General features: G+C 48.5%; 4 protein-coding genes across 4 annotated transcripts; 2 read left to right on the forward strand and 2 right to left on the reverse strand.

The window, feature by feature from the left end:
• Positions 1–623: 623 nt before the first annotated feature.
• Positions 624–1,756, reverse strand: LOC133897434 (uncharacterized). Its single transcript, XM_062338168.1, has one exon. The coding sequence runs from the start codon at positions 1,683–1,685 to the stop codon at positions 756–758; it is 930 nt and encodes a 309-aa protein (XP_062194152.1). The 5' UTR covers positions 1,686–1,756; the 3' UTR covers positions 624–755.
• A 1,050-nt stretch (positions 1,757–2,806) lies between these two features.
• LOC133897435 (beta-1,3-galactosyltransferase pvg3-like) lies at positions 2,807–5,040 on the reverse strand. The gene is made up of 2 exons (XM_062338169.1): positions 4,301–5,040; positions 2,807–4,210 (listed from the first exon to the last, which is right to left on the reverse strand). The coding sequence occupies exon 2, from the start codon at positions 4,007–4,009 to the stop codon at positions 3,086–3,088; it is 924 nt and encodes a 307-aa protein (XP_062194153.1). The 5' UTR covers positions 4,010–4,210; positions 4,301–5,040; the 3' UTR covers positions 2,807–3,085.
• Positions 5,041–7,044: 2,004 nt separating this feature from the next.
• On the forward strand, positions 7,045–7,579 carry LOC133897930 (histone H4). Its single transcript, XM_062338760.1, has one exon. The coding sequence runs from the start codon at positions 7,083–7,085 to the stop codon at positions 7,392–7,394; it is 312 nt and encodes a 103-aa protein (XP_062194744.1). The 5' UTR covers positions 7,045–7,082; the 3' UTR covers positions 7,395–7,579.
• A 4,591-nt stretch (positions 7,580–12,170) lies between these two features.
• On the forward strand, positions 12,171–13,301 carry LOC133896965 (uncharacterized). Its single transcript, XM_062337582.1, has one exon. The coding sequence runs from the start codon at positions 12,171–12,173 to the stop codon at positions 13,299–13,301; it is 1,131 nt and encodes a 376-aa protein (XP_062193566.1).
• The last annotated feature ends 1,117 nt before the right edge of the window (positions 13,302–14,418 follow it).

Here is a 14,418-nt window from a genome sequence, read left to right on the forward strand (position 1 = left end):
TCTTTTTCAACATATTTCATGATTCCATGCATCATTTACTTCATAACTTTCCTGTATCTATCATTCTAGTTATGGTGATTTCAGCTCAGAATTTCCATCCAGTCAACTGCTGGTTATATGAGATGCACTTGCTTCATTTTTGTAAGCTATGATTTTAAGTAACCTACTATAATTCCTATTTAATTATATTTTTATCTCTTCAAATTTCCTTCATCATTAAGAATGTGTGCTCACCCAACAGCTTAAATCCTCACACAGAGTTCCAGGTGTTTAAGCACAAAATGTTCTACTTTTTTAATGTTCCAGATATTTAGATGTTTCAACTCTACTATACTTACGACTTGGCTATAGACCGAGTTAGGATTTGCAGGTCAGATCTAAATTGTGAGATCACAGGTTCACACGGAGCCACATCAGCACATCGGATCGGTCATTGATCGTAACATAATCATGCGTAAAGCACTTTCATTATATGCCTAGGCTCAAACCACTGTCATGTTGTGTGTGCCACTGTATTTATGATGTTATTCTAGGTTCAGTTGTTTTGCACGTTTTCACCCAGTAAACATTATAATCTCGTGCAGACTTTTGCCTCTTGTTGCAACATAGGAACATCCAACTGGTGATAAATAAATCCCAATCACACAAAAACGATAAATAAATCTGAGAAAAGAATGCGAATTATGTAGGCCACGTTGGCACAATCAACCAACGTCATCTCAAGGAATAAAAAAAAAACAATATGAACAACTTAACTACTCGATCCCCGCGGTGACGTTGAAGTACCTGAACGCCGCCGCCCACCGGCGGTTGTCCTTGAGCATGTGCACCGCGATGGTGTCCGGCCGGAAGTTGTCCATGTCCCAGTTGAGGTCGTACATCCGCGGCTTGAGGTTGTACCGGTTCTTGCCCCGACCGCCGATGTTGAGCCACTTGCCGACGAGCAGGTCCTCGGGCCCGTGCGTGTCGTTGTGCCGCAGGATCTCTTGGTTGGTGGACACCCACTCGGCGACGTCCCACGACACGACGTACCCCATGCCGTGCATGAACGGCATGGGGTCGTCACCGACGGCAAAGCCGTGGCCGAGGTACACGTCGTCGCGGGGCTTGCCCCTGAGCTCCTCGGCGAGCGCGGCCACGCGCAGGTACGTGTCGTCGTCGGTCTTCATCACGTAGTCGTAGGAGTCTAACGTGAACAGGCGCGGCACCGAGGAGAGGTACTCGTACGTCTTGCCGTCGTTCATGTTCTCGGTGCAGTTGAGTACGACGACGTCGCCGTGCTGCCGGGCCTCCAGCGCCACCAGCGCCGCGTCCACGGGGTCGTCCATGCGGCAGAACACGAACCGCACGTCCACGCGCGTGCCCGTGGCCGGCGGCTGCAGCGCGTATGCCATCCGCACGATGTCCCGCCGCTCGCGCCGCTTTGGCATGGTCAGGACGCCGACGAGCAGGCTGAACTCCGGCGGCGTCTCGGCGGCGACCTCCTCGTCAGCACCCGACGCGACTGAGTAATAACCGTCGGCGCCCGCGCCGCGGCAGAACACGCCGAGGCCGTCGGAGCGGACGTGGGACGAGCCGAGGCTCGGGAGCACGAGCAACACGGCGAAGAGGCCGAGCGGCACGAGGAGCACGAACGGGGTGCAAAGAGACGCGGTGGCGAACCCGTGCGAAGAAGTAGTCTTCATGGCGCGCGTCCGCCCAGTGAAACGAGACGAGGAAATGAAGCGAACGCGTACGTGCCCCGATCTCGTGCGTCGGGCCGTCAGCTTATAAAGCACGCGCGAACCGGCAAGCTCGCCGACGTGCGACTAGTCGTGTGAAGATGATGGTTGAAACGTTCGTGGATGACGGGAGAAACGGGGGATTCGGGATATCTTTTTCAATCGGGGATTGCTATACTTCGAGCCTCGAGACGATGCTGTTTAAGAGCGTCAAGGAGCCGATCGAGCATTCGAGCTGCTTGCGTAGTTTATCGGATCCTTAATTACTATACTTTGTTAGTGCATGACAGGAGACGTTTGAAGGTCCAACTCCAAGGGAATGTGAAGTTTATTTAATTTTATCTAGATTCGATCTGTTTTCGTGGCTTTGGATTGACAGCTCGGACCTAATAGAAAAAGGGTCACAGGTCACGAACAGATTCCGAGCATGTCATGGCCTGGAAATGGTGTTGTTTAGTTTGTTGCAGCTTGCCTGTTTGTGTGATAGCAACAGGGTCAAGGAGGTCGTCGCTGGGAGCATGATATTTTGTCGGTTCAAACACTGCTTTCGTGACGGAGTATATACCTTGGTGGTGGCGTCCATGGTTTGCCTTGATAATATGATCGAAGCTGAGATCTCACCAACCTTGTTCTATGTTACGGCACGCCTAGTTATTGAAAATTCAGGAGGATTTGTTTATGATGGCCATTTCGCATTGTTTTCGCATAACGACATGGTTGACATCTTCTTGCAAAATTGCTCCAAGAAGGAGAACACTCGTGACTTGCCAACTAAAACTGTCGCTTCTCATATAAAGAAAAAAACAGCTTTCTAAGTTCAGCGTTCTAAGTTTGTGTCTTGTAAGTGTTCTCGTATTCGTGAATTTTTCCTTCATTTTCTGAGGGATTGACAGTGATTCTGCACATTTCTTAAAAAAGGAATATGGACGACTGAAATTAAATACATCAGAACAAGGGACATATGATCCGCAAGATGTACTTTAATACGGAGAAGAAAGCAGGTATGGACATTCCACCAAGGATACCTAACCTCGAGCTTCATGATCATTTCCCTGTCACATGCCATTCATAGGAAGATTAAAAACGAAATTAGCAATCCAATGGCCTGTCGCTTTACTAGATCAAAGAATCAGCAGGGGTGTCACGAGGAGGCAAACCAAGGACCGTCCGGCCGTCACCAAGAAGAAAGAAGCTTCGAGGCTTACATGACATGACTCAAATGCTCCCCCCCTACTCATCCACCATTCATTCGTGTACCGCACAGCCAATAATGGATGAACACTTGTGAAAAAGAACAAATAATTGACACGATTGACAAAATGATTCAACACAAAAGAGAAACGGAAACGAGGTGTGTTGGTCGATCACGGCAGGTGGTACAGGTTGGACGGCTTGAACCCGGCGGTGACGTTGAAGTACCTGAATGCCGCCGCCCAGCGGCGGTTGTCCTTGAGCATGTGCGCGGCGACGGTGTCCGGCCGGAAGTTGTCCATGTCCCAGTTGAGGTCGTACATCCGCGGCTTTAGGTCGTACCGGTTCCTGCCCCTGCCGGCGAGGTTGAGCCACTTGCCGACCATAAGGTCCTCGGGACCCGCGGTGTCGTTGCGATCCAGGATCTCCCCCGCCTTCGCCACCCAGCTCGCCACGTCCCACGACACCACGTACCCCATGCCGTGCATGAACGGCATGGGCTGCCCGCCCATGGCGTAGCCGTAGCCGAGGTACACGTCCTCGCGTGGTTTGCCCCGGAGCTCATCGACGAGCGCGGCCACGCGCAGGTACGTGTCGTCGTCGGTCTTCATCACGTAGTCGTAGGGATTCCCCGCGAAGAGCCGAGGCACCGAGGAGAGGTACGCGTACGTCTTACCGTCGTTCATGTTCTCGGTGCAGTCCAGCACGACGATGTCGCCGTGCCGCTTGATCTCCAGCGCCACCAGCGCCGCGTCCACCGGGTCGGTCACGTTGCAGAACACGAACCGCACGTCCACCCGCGCGCCCACGGCACGCGGCTGCAGCGCGTACGCCAGGCGCACGATGTCCCGCCGCTCCCGTCGGTTCGGCATGGTCAGCACGCCCACGAGCAGGCTGAACTCGGGCTCCGACTCAGCGGGGGCCGATGGGGCGACCTTGACAGTGTACCAGCCGTCGTAGCCGGCGCGGCGGGCGCAGAGGGCGCCGAGGCCATCGGCGCCGACGCGGGAAGGGCGGAGAGACGGAAGCACGAAGACGACGAGGAGGAGCCCGAGGGGGGCAAGGAGGAGGCAGGAGGTGGACGAGGGCGGCTTCATGCTCGTGGCTAGGGGTGGTGAAGCGGAAGCGCGCGTACGTGCGTGCAAAAATCGGTGCAGCACTTTATGGCAGCATAAATTTGCTCAAGTAGGTGAGTTCTAACATCCCATTTGATTCCAAACAAATTGTTGAACAGCTGACGAGAGGGTTGTTATGGTATTCCACTAAGGACCTGTCGCTTGTGAAGGCTCGATCGGCGCCTGCAACAAGAAACTCTTAGTAATCTTAGGAAACCGACTACTCACCGTGTCTTAGTAATCTTCTCCATATATACTCCAGAAATTTCTTACTGCAAGTATCAAAGATTCCCAACACCGCATGTTTGGTGTATTTACAGAGGCCTGTAGCTGTAAGCGACCGCACGTCGAAGAACGAGTAAACAAAAAACTAGTAGTAGCACCGATCCTTCTGCCGTCCCGCAATCCTGTCGCTGGTGCAATAATACGATGGAAGGTCAAAGAGAGCGAGCCGGATCGGAGCAGCTTGAAGTACCCTTCACGACAGCAGCAAAAGGTGACCAGATCATCATCGATCACACATGCATGAGAGCTATGCAGCGGTGAACTGATTGCAAGGCAGAGCACCGACGAAACGAGGCGAAAAATAATTGCATCACATCACCACAAATGTTGGAAATCACCGGTTATCAAATGCTATAAATGAAAGAGAGAGAGAGAGAGAGAAAAAAGAGAACAGCTCAAGTGAGTTCGACTTTTCAGCACGAAGAGCAGAGCTTAATTTTGCAGTGTCTCCTTCGCAGTAGTCTTGTATCAAATTGGCCTATCTGATCAACGTGCCGTGCTCGTCCGCGCTTGCTGACCCTGAAAGGCACACACAACCAACTCACTCCAATCGATCGTACTACGAAGCCATCGTTTTTTCTGCAGCCGATAGCTCCAAAAATGCTCAAGGCAGTGTTTCCCCGTTTTCCTTTTGTTCCCCCGCATTCACCGGCGAGCAAGTCCAGTCCAGGTGAATTTCCATCCCGTTGTCTTGTACTTGTACACAGACATGCTCTTTCCCTTGTGCAGTTCTTCAGCTCAGATGTTATGTATGCTTCTCGCCTAAGTAACTCGTCAGTAGCTTACTTCATGTTAGAATTTACACTCCTGTGAGCGCACGATTCCAGTCATTTTCAAGCGATTGTTTACGGATTCCACGAGTTTCTGGAGAGTGATCACGCGGCGCGTTGTACATGCAAGCTGAACAAGGCAGGCATTGAATTCAGATAGATGAGGTTGGCAGCAGCTAGCTTGACGAGTAAACGAGTTAGTCTTTCCCCGACCGAATCGCCGACGGGTAACTGTCTTTGTGAGGTCACAGCCTCACGGTTGATCCGAACTGAAGCGATATGTTTGGTAGAGTTTCCTATTTAAATTTTTTTATGGAGAGTGATATTTAAAAGTGATTTTATGATTAAAAATTATTATTAAAATAAATTATATGGAAGAAGGGATTCTGTAGGTAAAGTGAATCAGGAAAAATAGTTTTTTTCAACTCTATAGTTTTTAATTTATTTTAGAAAATCACTTTGACGAATTTTATTTAGAAAACTAAAAGCTAATATTCAATAAAGCTTCTCTAATTAAAAAAAAACTACTTAAAAACTCTGCTAAATAAATCTATAGAAACGCCAGCTCACGGCTCTCGTCTCGATAACATTAACACGAGGGGACCGTTTCTGTGTATCTTATCGGAACCAAGAACTAGTCCGGTGGATACGGCCATCCAGCCCGAACTAAAGGCACAGACGACTCGGCAGTAACCGATGGCTGCCAACTCGCGACGGGTGGGGAACCTACGCGGCGCGCACGGCGGCGACGGGGGAGGTGACACGGAGACGGGAGATCGCGTGGGCGTACGGGTCTAGACGCTATGCGGCTTGTGTCGTCTAGTTGTGTTGAGACGTCAAATCAAGGGGCTGCCACTTGCGGCCTGCGACCTGTGCCAATCAGCCGAGAGGTCCAACTCTGCAACGTGCCAAGTGCCAACACATCAGACTCCAGTCCTCTCTGCTTCGGGGCTCCGTTCGTGTGGTCCCACTTGTGTACTAAACGGTACTGCTTGTAGAGTTGTTGTTCTACCCAAATCCGCCACTTAAACACGGGGTGTCACGGGCTCTTGGATTATACGTGCGAGGAAGGAACTAGACATGCTCTAGATAACACATCAGCACATGCTGCAATTGATGACAGTAGCATCTGCTGTCGATGAGTATAGATTTAGGATATGTTAGACATTCGATAATGTTTAGATGAATTATTTTATTTTTATTTTAATTTAAAAATATAGATTTAAATCACTTTTTCTTAGTCTATAAATTCAAAATCTAACATGAAGTTGAGAGTTACAGCCCTACCAAATAAGACCTTATAAATGTTGCTACTATTTTTTATTTAAAGATGAAACAAGTTTTATTTCAAGATGAAATAGGCCCCAGTCTCTACATCTGGTACGATGCTACTACTGTCTAGCTTGTGATGGAGCACATGATTCACTCGCTGGTCTCGCTCAGAGCTGTCATGTTACTCGCTTTTTTCTTTAACTTCAGAAAATCTAGTTTATCTTTTTGCCCAATTTTAAAACGCTACCGGCTACTTTGGGCTTGCAACCCAAAAAAACTGACAGCCTTTTAGCCACACTACCTAACAGCCTATCCAGCCCAGCCCAAACCTCCGGGCGGAGAGAAACCCGAGCAGGTCGAAGCTGAACAGGCTTAGCCCATCCCGGCCCACCTTTCAGCAACCACCGGCACGCCCCAAACCCAAGATTTTCCTTTTCCCACCAGAAAACACAAAGATTTCCACTTCCCCGCGCGTTCCACCTCCCAAAACCCGCGCCCTCCCCAATCTGCGCTCCCGCTCCTCCACCAATAGGAGCCAAGAGCACCCCATCCAACGGCTCACGCCACCCCGCGCGCCCCTCACGCGGATCGCTCCCCATCCAACGCCTCCTCCTAGCTCATCTCCCACCCTCTACATATACTCCTCCACCCATCCCCATCCACTCCATCCAATCCCAAGCGCCCCCCAAAAATTCCCCAAATCCCAAGCGGAGAGAGGAGTGGCGACGATGTCTGGGCGCGGCAAGGGCGGCAAGGGGTTGGGCAAGGGCGGCGCGAAGCGCCACCGGAAGGTGCTCCGTGACAACATCCAGGGGATCACGAAGCCGGCGATCCGGCGCCTCGCGAGGAGGGGAGGCGTGAAGCGCATCTCGGGGCTCATCTACGAAGAGACCCGCGGCGTGCTCAAGATCTTCCTCGAGAACGTCATCCGCGACGCCGTCACCTACACCGAGCACGCGCGCCGGAAGACCGTGACCGCCATGGACGTCGTCTACGCGCTCAAGCGCCAGGGCCGCACCCTCTACGGATTCGGCGGCTAGGTGCCTGGGGCTTCGCCGTGAGCCCGTCGGCGCCGTGTTGGATTAGGGTTGGCTCGTCGTTTAGGGATCTGGCTGTGCCGTAGCGGTGGTAGTATTGCTGCATGTCTTGCGTTTCAGGATGCAACTTTTGCCTTCTGTGGTGTTGGAATTGATATGCTATCTGGACAAATTGTGTGCTTTGCCAATCTCATGCCACTTTCTGCTTTGTTATTAAGTCCTAGCAGTGTCTTTCTTGTGAATTGGTATGCTTTCTGGACGAATTGTGTGTCAATCTGAGGACAGTTTGTGCCTTGTTCTTGGTATCCGTCAAATCGTAGCACAATTCTGCCGAGGTGTTTCGTTGCCTACTGGGCCGATTGATCTGGCCCCTGTTCCTTTCGTTGCGTTTCAATTCTATTTCTTTTTGAAACAATTTTCAGTTTTGATTTATGAGAATTGGAACTACTCGAGTGCTAGCGCTTACTGAGGCAACGATAATGAACTCAAACGTAGGGGTCAAGCATAAGAGTACAAATAATACCTGCAGATGACTTGCGACACTGTGTCTATTGAGGCCATCCACATTCATAATTTCCAGTATCTTCTTTGGAAAAGCCCCTGCATTTGCATCAGCAGAAGATTTGTTAGGAGAAACAACAAAACAAAAAATAGCCAAGCTTTATTTTGATCGACTGACTTCCACAAACTTGCGGTGTAGCTGATTGGACCACTGGATCCTTTGCTTCTTCTGGGTTCATGAGTATGTGTTCTCTCTGTTCTTCATTGCCATTTCCATCCTTTTTGTTCTTCCTCATACTTTCTGGTGCGTTTGGCACCATCCTTCTCACCCTCAGCATCCCCAAGTTGCAACTTCTGACCAGCATCATCATTGCCACAGCTTATGCGGTTCTTTGGATCAGGCGTACTCTTCACCACATGCACCCATAGGTTCCTAATCTGCTCGAGGCGCACTGGCTTCACCAAAATAGTATCAACTACAGCAGCAGCGCACCTCATTTTGAAACATCGCTAAACTGTTCATATGAAGAGTTCTTCATGCTTGCTTGAAATGAATTAGGGCCGTGGTATTCAATAAGGAAATACAGAGGACGATACGCAAAATTACAAAATGGTGAACTGAAACAGAACGATTTTTGAAAACCAAGGAGATATCAATATGCTTTCCTGTTCACTTTGAGGTAGGGCAGTGCGCCTGGGAGCGTTGATGGCCTAGCTCCTTCCCTCTATAAAACGGGTTTCCCTTCTCCCCATTCTCCCATCTGCGACAACACCTTTTTCCATCTCTCCTCGTTCCACCTCGTGCTTGATCTGATGCTGCGAGCTTGGTATCCGGCGGTGGCGCCCGATGGTTGCACAACCCCTTCCTCTTGCTGTCCTGGGTTTCCCTCGCTCGGTGGATCACGGACGGGATGGATGGACGATGGATATTGGACGGGCTGGCCTAAAGTTCAGATATCTGAATTAAAATTTGGTATAATATTCGAATCCGATGCAAACATTATTTCGAATTTGTATCCGAATTCGAAAAAAATATCTAAATTTGAATCCAATCCGATGGTATCTGAGAAATTATCTGAACCAAGGTTATCTGAATCCAAAAAAGTCCGAATTATTCTAATAATATCTGATCTGTTTTCACTCCTACGGAATGGTAAGGGGTTGCATTGGGTACCTTGTGTGATCATGTGGGTATGCTATGGGTCGTCCATCTGATTGTTCCGTTTAAAACCTATTTGTATTTCATTTTGAATTTACAGTACAATATTTTCTCCGGTCATAAAAGAGTGTCATTTTAGATTGGAAAAAATGCATAAACCCCCCCAAAAGTCACTTGAATTTTTTACTTTCCCCCCAAAAGCTGTTTTGTTGCGAAAAACCCCTAAAGGTTTGATTTTGTTGCAAAAACACCCCTAAAAATTCAAAACAATTTAAACAAAATCACAAAAAATTCTAAAAAAAACTAGAGACAATTCTAAGACCTTTGGTGAAATTTGTTTTCAAAAATAATATCCTTTGCATCATATTTCATGGAGAGTAAATTTAAAAAAAAGAAAAACGTGCAGCTCATTTATTAATTCGAGTTAAATGCATAGTTAATTATTTACTAATCCAAAAATCATGAAACAAATTTTTTTAGTCTTCTTACATGATCCTCTATCTTCAAAAACTACATGAAATTTTGAAATAGTTATTGTAATGTGCAGGATTGAGTAAATATGTTGCAAATAGATTAATTCATAACTAATCCATAACACCCCCAAAATTAGTTCAACCACTTTTATTAGTTTAATTAAACAATTATTTGTGTAGGAAAAATAATGGTAGACATGAAAAAGTTAAAATAACATGAGTTAATAAATGAGCTGCACATTTTTCTTTTTTTTTCTTCCAAACTTCCTCTCCATGAAATATGATGCAAAAGATATTATTTTTGGAAACAAATTTCACAGAAGGTATTATAATTGTCTCTAGTTTGTTTTAGAATTTTTTTGTGATTTTTTTTATTTTTTTGAATTTTTGGGGGTTTTTTTTTGCAACAAAATCAAACTTTTGGGGTTTTTTTTTGCAACCAAACAACTTTTTTTTGGAGGGAGGGGGGGGGGGGGAAGTCAAAATCCAAGTGACTTTTGGGATTTTTTTTTTGCATTTTTCCCTTTTAGATTACGTGCAGTTAACACATTCAAATTTTGGCCATCCATAAATTCTTAAATATTTATATTGAACTTTTGAAAATAGTATGACTAGATTTATCTTGAAATAGTTTTAAAATAGTATAGCTTTGCTATATTTTATACTAGCAATTACTGGTCAAAGTAGCATATTGGTGACTGAGTCGATGTCCAAAATGACACTCTTTTGTGACCTGAGGGAGTAATTTAGAACTGAATAATTTCACATCCGGTTTTTGAGAAAAAAAAATAGAATTTCTAATGGAACTACTAGTATTCAGCTAGCTAAAAATAAGAAAAATACCAGGCACATATTCTCACTGTAGGATCTTTGTGTTCTGATTTGTGCTTTGGTGGCCTTTTATCTTATTAAGCGATGGCAATCATTGGCAGCAAGGTTAGTATTGGGGAAATGCCCCGACCGTAGATACTACAGGGAGTTGCTATCAAAGACTCCTCCGGAGCTGTAGGGCCTTGGACCCCCTGCAGGAACCAGGGCCTTCGGAGCTCGTGAGCCTCCTCCTTGGGTCACCGACTCTCAGAGCCTGAGGGAGCTAGCTGACCCCCGACGCCCCTTGGTTCGACTAGTCTAAGCCCGAAAACACTCAGGCTCATGACCCCTCCGGGTCCCTGACTTCGGAGCGGTTCTGAAGACCCAAGCCTAGGAGTCCCCCAGAGGCCTGGAGACCCCTGACCTCCAGAAGCCACGGACTCCTAGAGGCTGGAGGAAAGATGAGGAGTCCACAGTAAAGATTAGAGGAAGCAGGCCTGTCGGCCACGTGATGTCTGCCATGAGATGACCGACATTTAATGCCAGCCATGTGGTGGCTAGCCTGACACACTAGGATTAAGTGGTGACTGACCTGACATGCTGGATAGTGTGGCACCACAATAGAGGACTAAGTTTGCCACCACTTGCTGTCACAGTTAGAAAATATCCTCCAAGTAGGATTATAGTATTTTTACCTAGGCTTGGGCCATGTTACCAGGCTGGCCCTAGGTCTCTATTGCATAGGGGAAACATGTATCATTATCCCGGTAAGAGCACGATTGTATATTCACACCCTAAATAACACTATAAATACTGGCCTATAACCATCAGACCAGGACACAAGGACACAACTTTTTACCATCACTGCATTGTGCATTCCTTTACTTTCCACTTCTTTTCCAAGCTTTAAACACTCTTGTGAGTGAGCTCTGGACGTACTTTGTTTGTGGAAAATATTTTCTTTCACCAACAGTTAGAGATCGAGAGTAGGTAGAGTTTAGGGTTTAAGGTACACCCCGTGCCTAACCTTAGAGGGATGGAGGAGTGGCATTAGTGGCACCGACGTTTATTGGATTGTAGGAGTGTAGTGTGGTGGGGTTGGAGGATGTCATTGGCCAAGTGAGAAAGAGGGGTTAGTGGCGTATCCAGTGGACGAAGGTGGTGGTAGCCGTGGGCCATGGCTCGCAGGCGGTGTGAGGTGGTGGAGGGAGACAGGGTGGTGGTTGTGGAGGAGGACGGTGGTGGCGCTAGCAGTCCTGTGGCTGGTTGGGAGGCGAACGAGGGAGATGTAGGGCAACAATCCTCACTAGATTGCCGGGCATGTTTAGCGCTCGAAGGTATCGGTTGGGTTTGATAGAGTAGCATATATCTTTGAGCCATCAACAGCTCAAAAATGGCAGTTTTTTTTTCAATTTTTAGTTGCATGACACATAGCCCCAATTCTTAAGGGTTTTGTATTTCTGGCATCTCAAACGGAGCCCATATTTAGAAAGATGCATCTCAAATGATTAGGGTGTGTCTGATTTAGATTACTGTAATGGAAAATGTATATAGTGAGTGAAATGCGAAAATAAGCATGCCCTACACTGCTCTTGATCTTCTTCTGTCAAAGAGTGTTAGCAGATATTTTGATCAGTCCTAGTCTCTAGGGTAGTGCCTGTATTCTAGTTGACTTAGCTTTGGTTTGTTATGGCCTAACGGCTTCATGTACATGTATAAATACCTGATGCACAGATCAATCCAACTCACGGTTGCATCTCTCTCATTCTCTCATTCTCTACATGGTATCAGCTTCTTGATCCACACCTTCCGCTGCCACTCTCTCCCTCTCACACCATGCGCTCTGTCTCCTCCGACTCCGACTCCGACTCCGCGCCTCGCTCGCCGCCACCGCTTAGTGCCCAGATCGCCACTCAGCCTCTCTCCTCCCCACAAATCCAACTCATTAACATCAAGTCCCATGTCCCTGTTGTGCTCGACCTCCATGAATCCAACTACGGCGTCTGGCGGCAGATGTTCCACGCCGTCTTCGCCAAGTTTGGCCTGACCGACCACATCGATGACTCCACTGCGCGCGGCGACTCGGAGTGGATCCAAAACGATTTCTCCATCGTTTCCTGGATCTACGTGACCGTCTCCGGCGAGATCCTCCAGATGGTACATACCGATGACGATACGGCTTACGTGCTCTGGCACGCTGTCCGGTCGCTATTCCGCAACAACAAGGAGGCGCGATCCATCTACGTCTCCGCCGAGTTCCGGAACCTTTACCAGGGCGACATGACCGTTCTTGCCTACTGCACCAAAATGAAGACTCTCGCCAACACACTTCATGATCTCGGTGCTCCCGTCGAGGACCGTGATCTGGTGCTAAATGTCCTTCGTGGCCTGAACCCACGATTTCATGGCGTCATCCCAACCATCACGATGCACCCGCCGCTTCCCTCCTTTTTGCAGGTGCGCTCTTCTCTGCTCCTCGAGGAACATCGTTTGGCGCAATCCGATCGTCTTGCGCAGTATGCTGCGCTCCTGGCGCAGGCACCCAATGCTTCACCCTTGGGTGTTCCTGCCTACTTCGGCTTAGCCGCCAGCGCCCCTTTCCAGACAGCTCCACCACCCTCTTCTTCCACGCCTTCCTCCTCGAGCACCGGCGGCAAGAAATCGAAGCCCAAGAAGAAGAACACCGACGGCTCGACCGCCGGCCACAACCGCTCGAGCTCTTCATCTCCGGCGCCTCCCAACTCCATGGCTGGGCTTTTCCAAGCCTGGCCTATGCAGTACCCGATGCCTCCGACCTCTGCAGGCGTCCTTGGTGCTCGACCTGGCGTTAATCTTCATCAGGCGTACCATGTCGCGCAGCATCCTCAGCCTGCAACAGTCCTCTGCATCACCGTCCTGGGATCAAGCCTCTCTGATACAGGCTCTGAACAACATGGCGGTGAATCCGAACTCCTCCAACAATGGTGATTGGATCCTCGACACTGGTGCTTCCTCGCACATGTCCTCCACCAGTGGTAATCTCACCTCTCTTTCTCCCTTTCCACATTCTCGTCGTATCATAGTCGGCAATGGCTCACATCTCCCCATTTCCCACTCTGGTCACTCCACTATTCCTACCACTTCTCGCAATTTACATCTTTCAAATATTCTGGTTTCTCCTCGCCTTGTTAAGAACTTGCTATCAGTCCGCAATCTTACACGTGAAAATTCAGTTTTCGTGGAATTTGACCCCGACGGTTTCTCTGTTAAGGATCTGCGAACCAAGGCGGTCATCCTCCGCTGTGATAGCGATGGCGATCTCTACCCTCTGCCCTCGTCTTCAGCTCCGGTGGCACAGGCTTTCGTCTCTATCTCCACCGACACATGGCATCGGCGCCTCGGCCATCCTGGCCGTGCTTCATTTGATTACCTACACCGTCATTTTGATTTCAATTGTACTAAAGAAGAAGCCAAAACTTGCCATGCGTGTCGTCTAGGCAAACATGTTCGGCTTCCCTTCTCTTCTTCTACTACACAAACTTCATTTCCCTTTCAACTTATTCATGCTGATGTTTGGACATCGCCTGTCACTAGCATTAGTGGTTTCAAATATTATCTTGCATTGCTTGATGATCACACTCATTTTGTTTGGACTTTCCCTCTTCGACAAAAATCTGATGTTGCCTCAGTCATTATGTCCTTCCATGCCTACGCTCAAACACAACACTCTCGCGCCGTTCAGTGTTTTCAGTCCGACAATGGACGCGAATTCGACAATGCGGCACTCCGTTCGTTCTTTGCGCAACATGGGATTGAGTTTCGTCTCTCCTGTCCGTATACGAGCCAGCAGAATGGCAAGGCGGAGCGGGTGCTTCACAGTCTAAATGACTCCATGCGCACCATGCTTCTCCGAGCTTCTCTGCCCTACGAATTTTGGGCCGAAGCACTGCAGACAGCATGCTATCTCCTTAATCAGAGACCCTGCCGTCCCAAGCAGCTCCTCACTCCTTTTGAACTGCTTTTTGGCTCCCCACCCGAGTACAGTCATCTCAGGGTCTTTGGCTGCTTATGTTTCCCTAACCTCGCCGCCACTGCTGTGCATAAG

The sequence above is a fragment of the Phragmites australis genome, chromosome 17 (genome assembly GCF_958298935.1).
Source record: "Phragmites australis chromosome 17, lpPhrAust1.1, whole genome shotgun sequence".
Lineage (NCBI taxonomy): Eukaryota > Viridiplantae > Streptophyta > Magnoliopsida > Poales > Poaceae > Phragmites > Phragmites australis.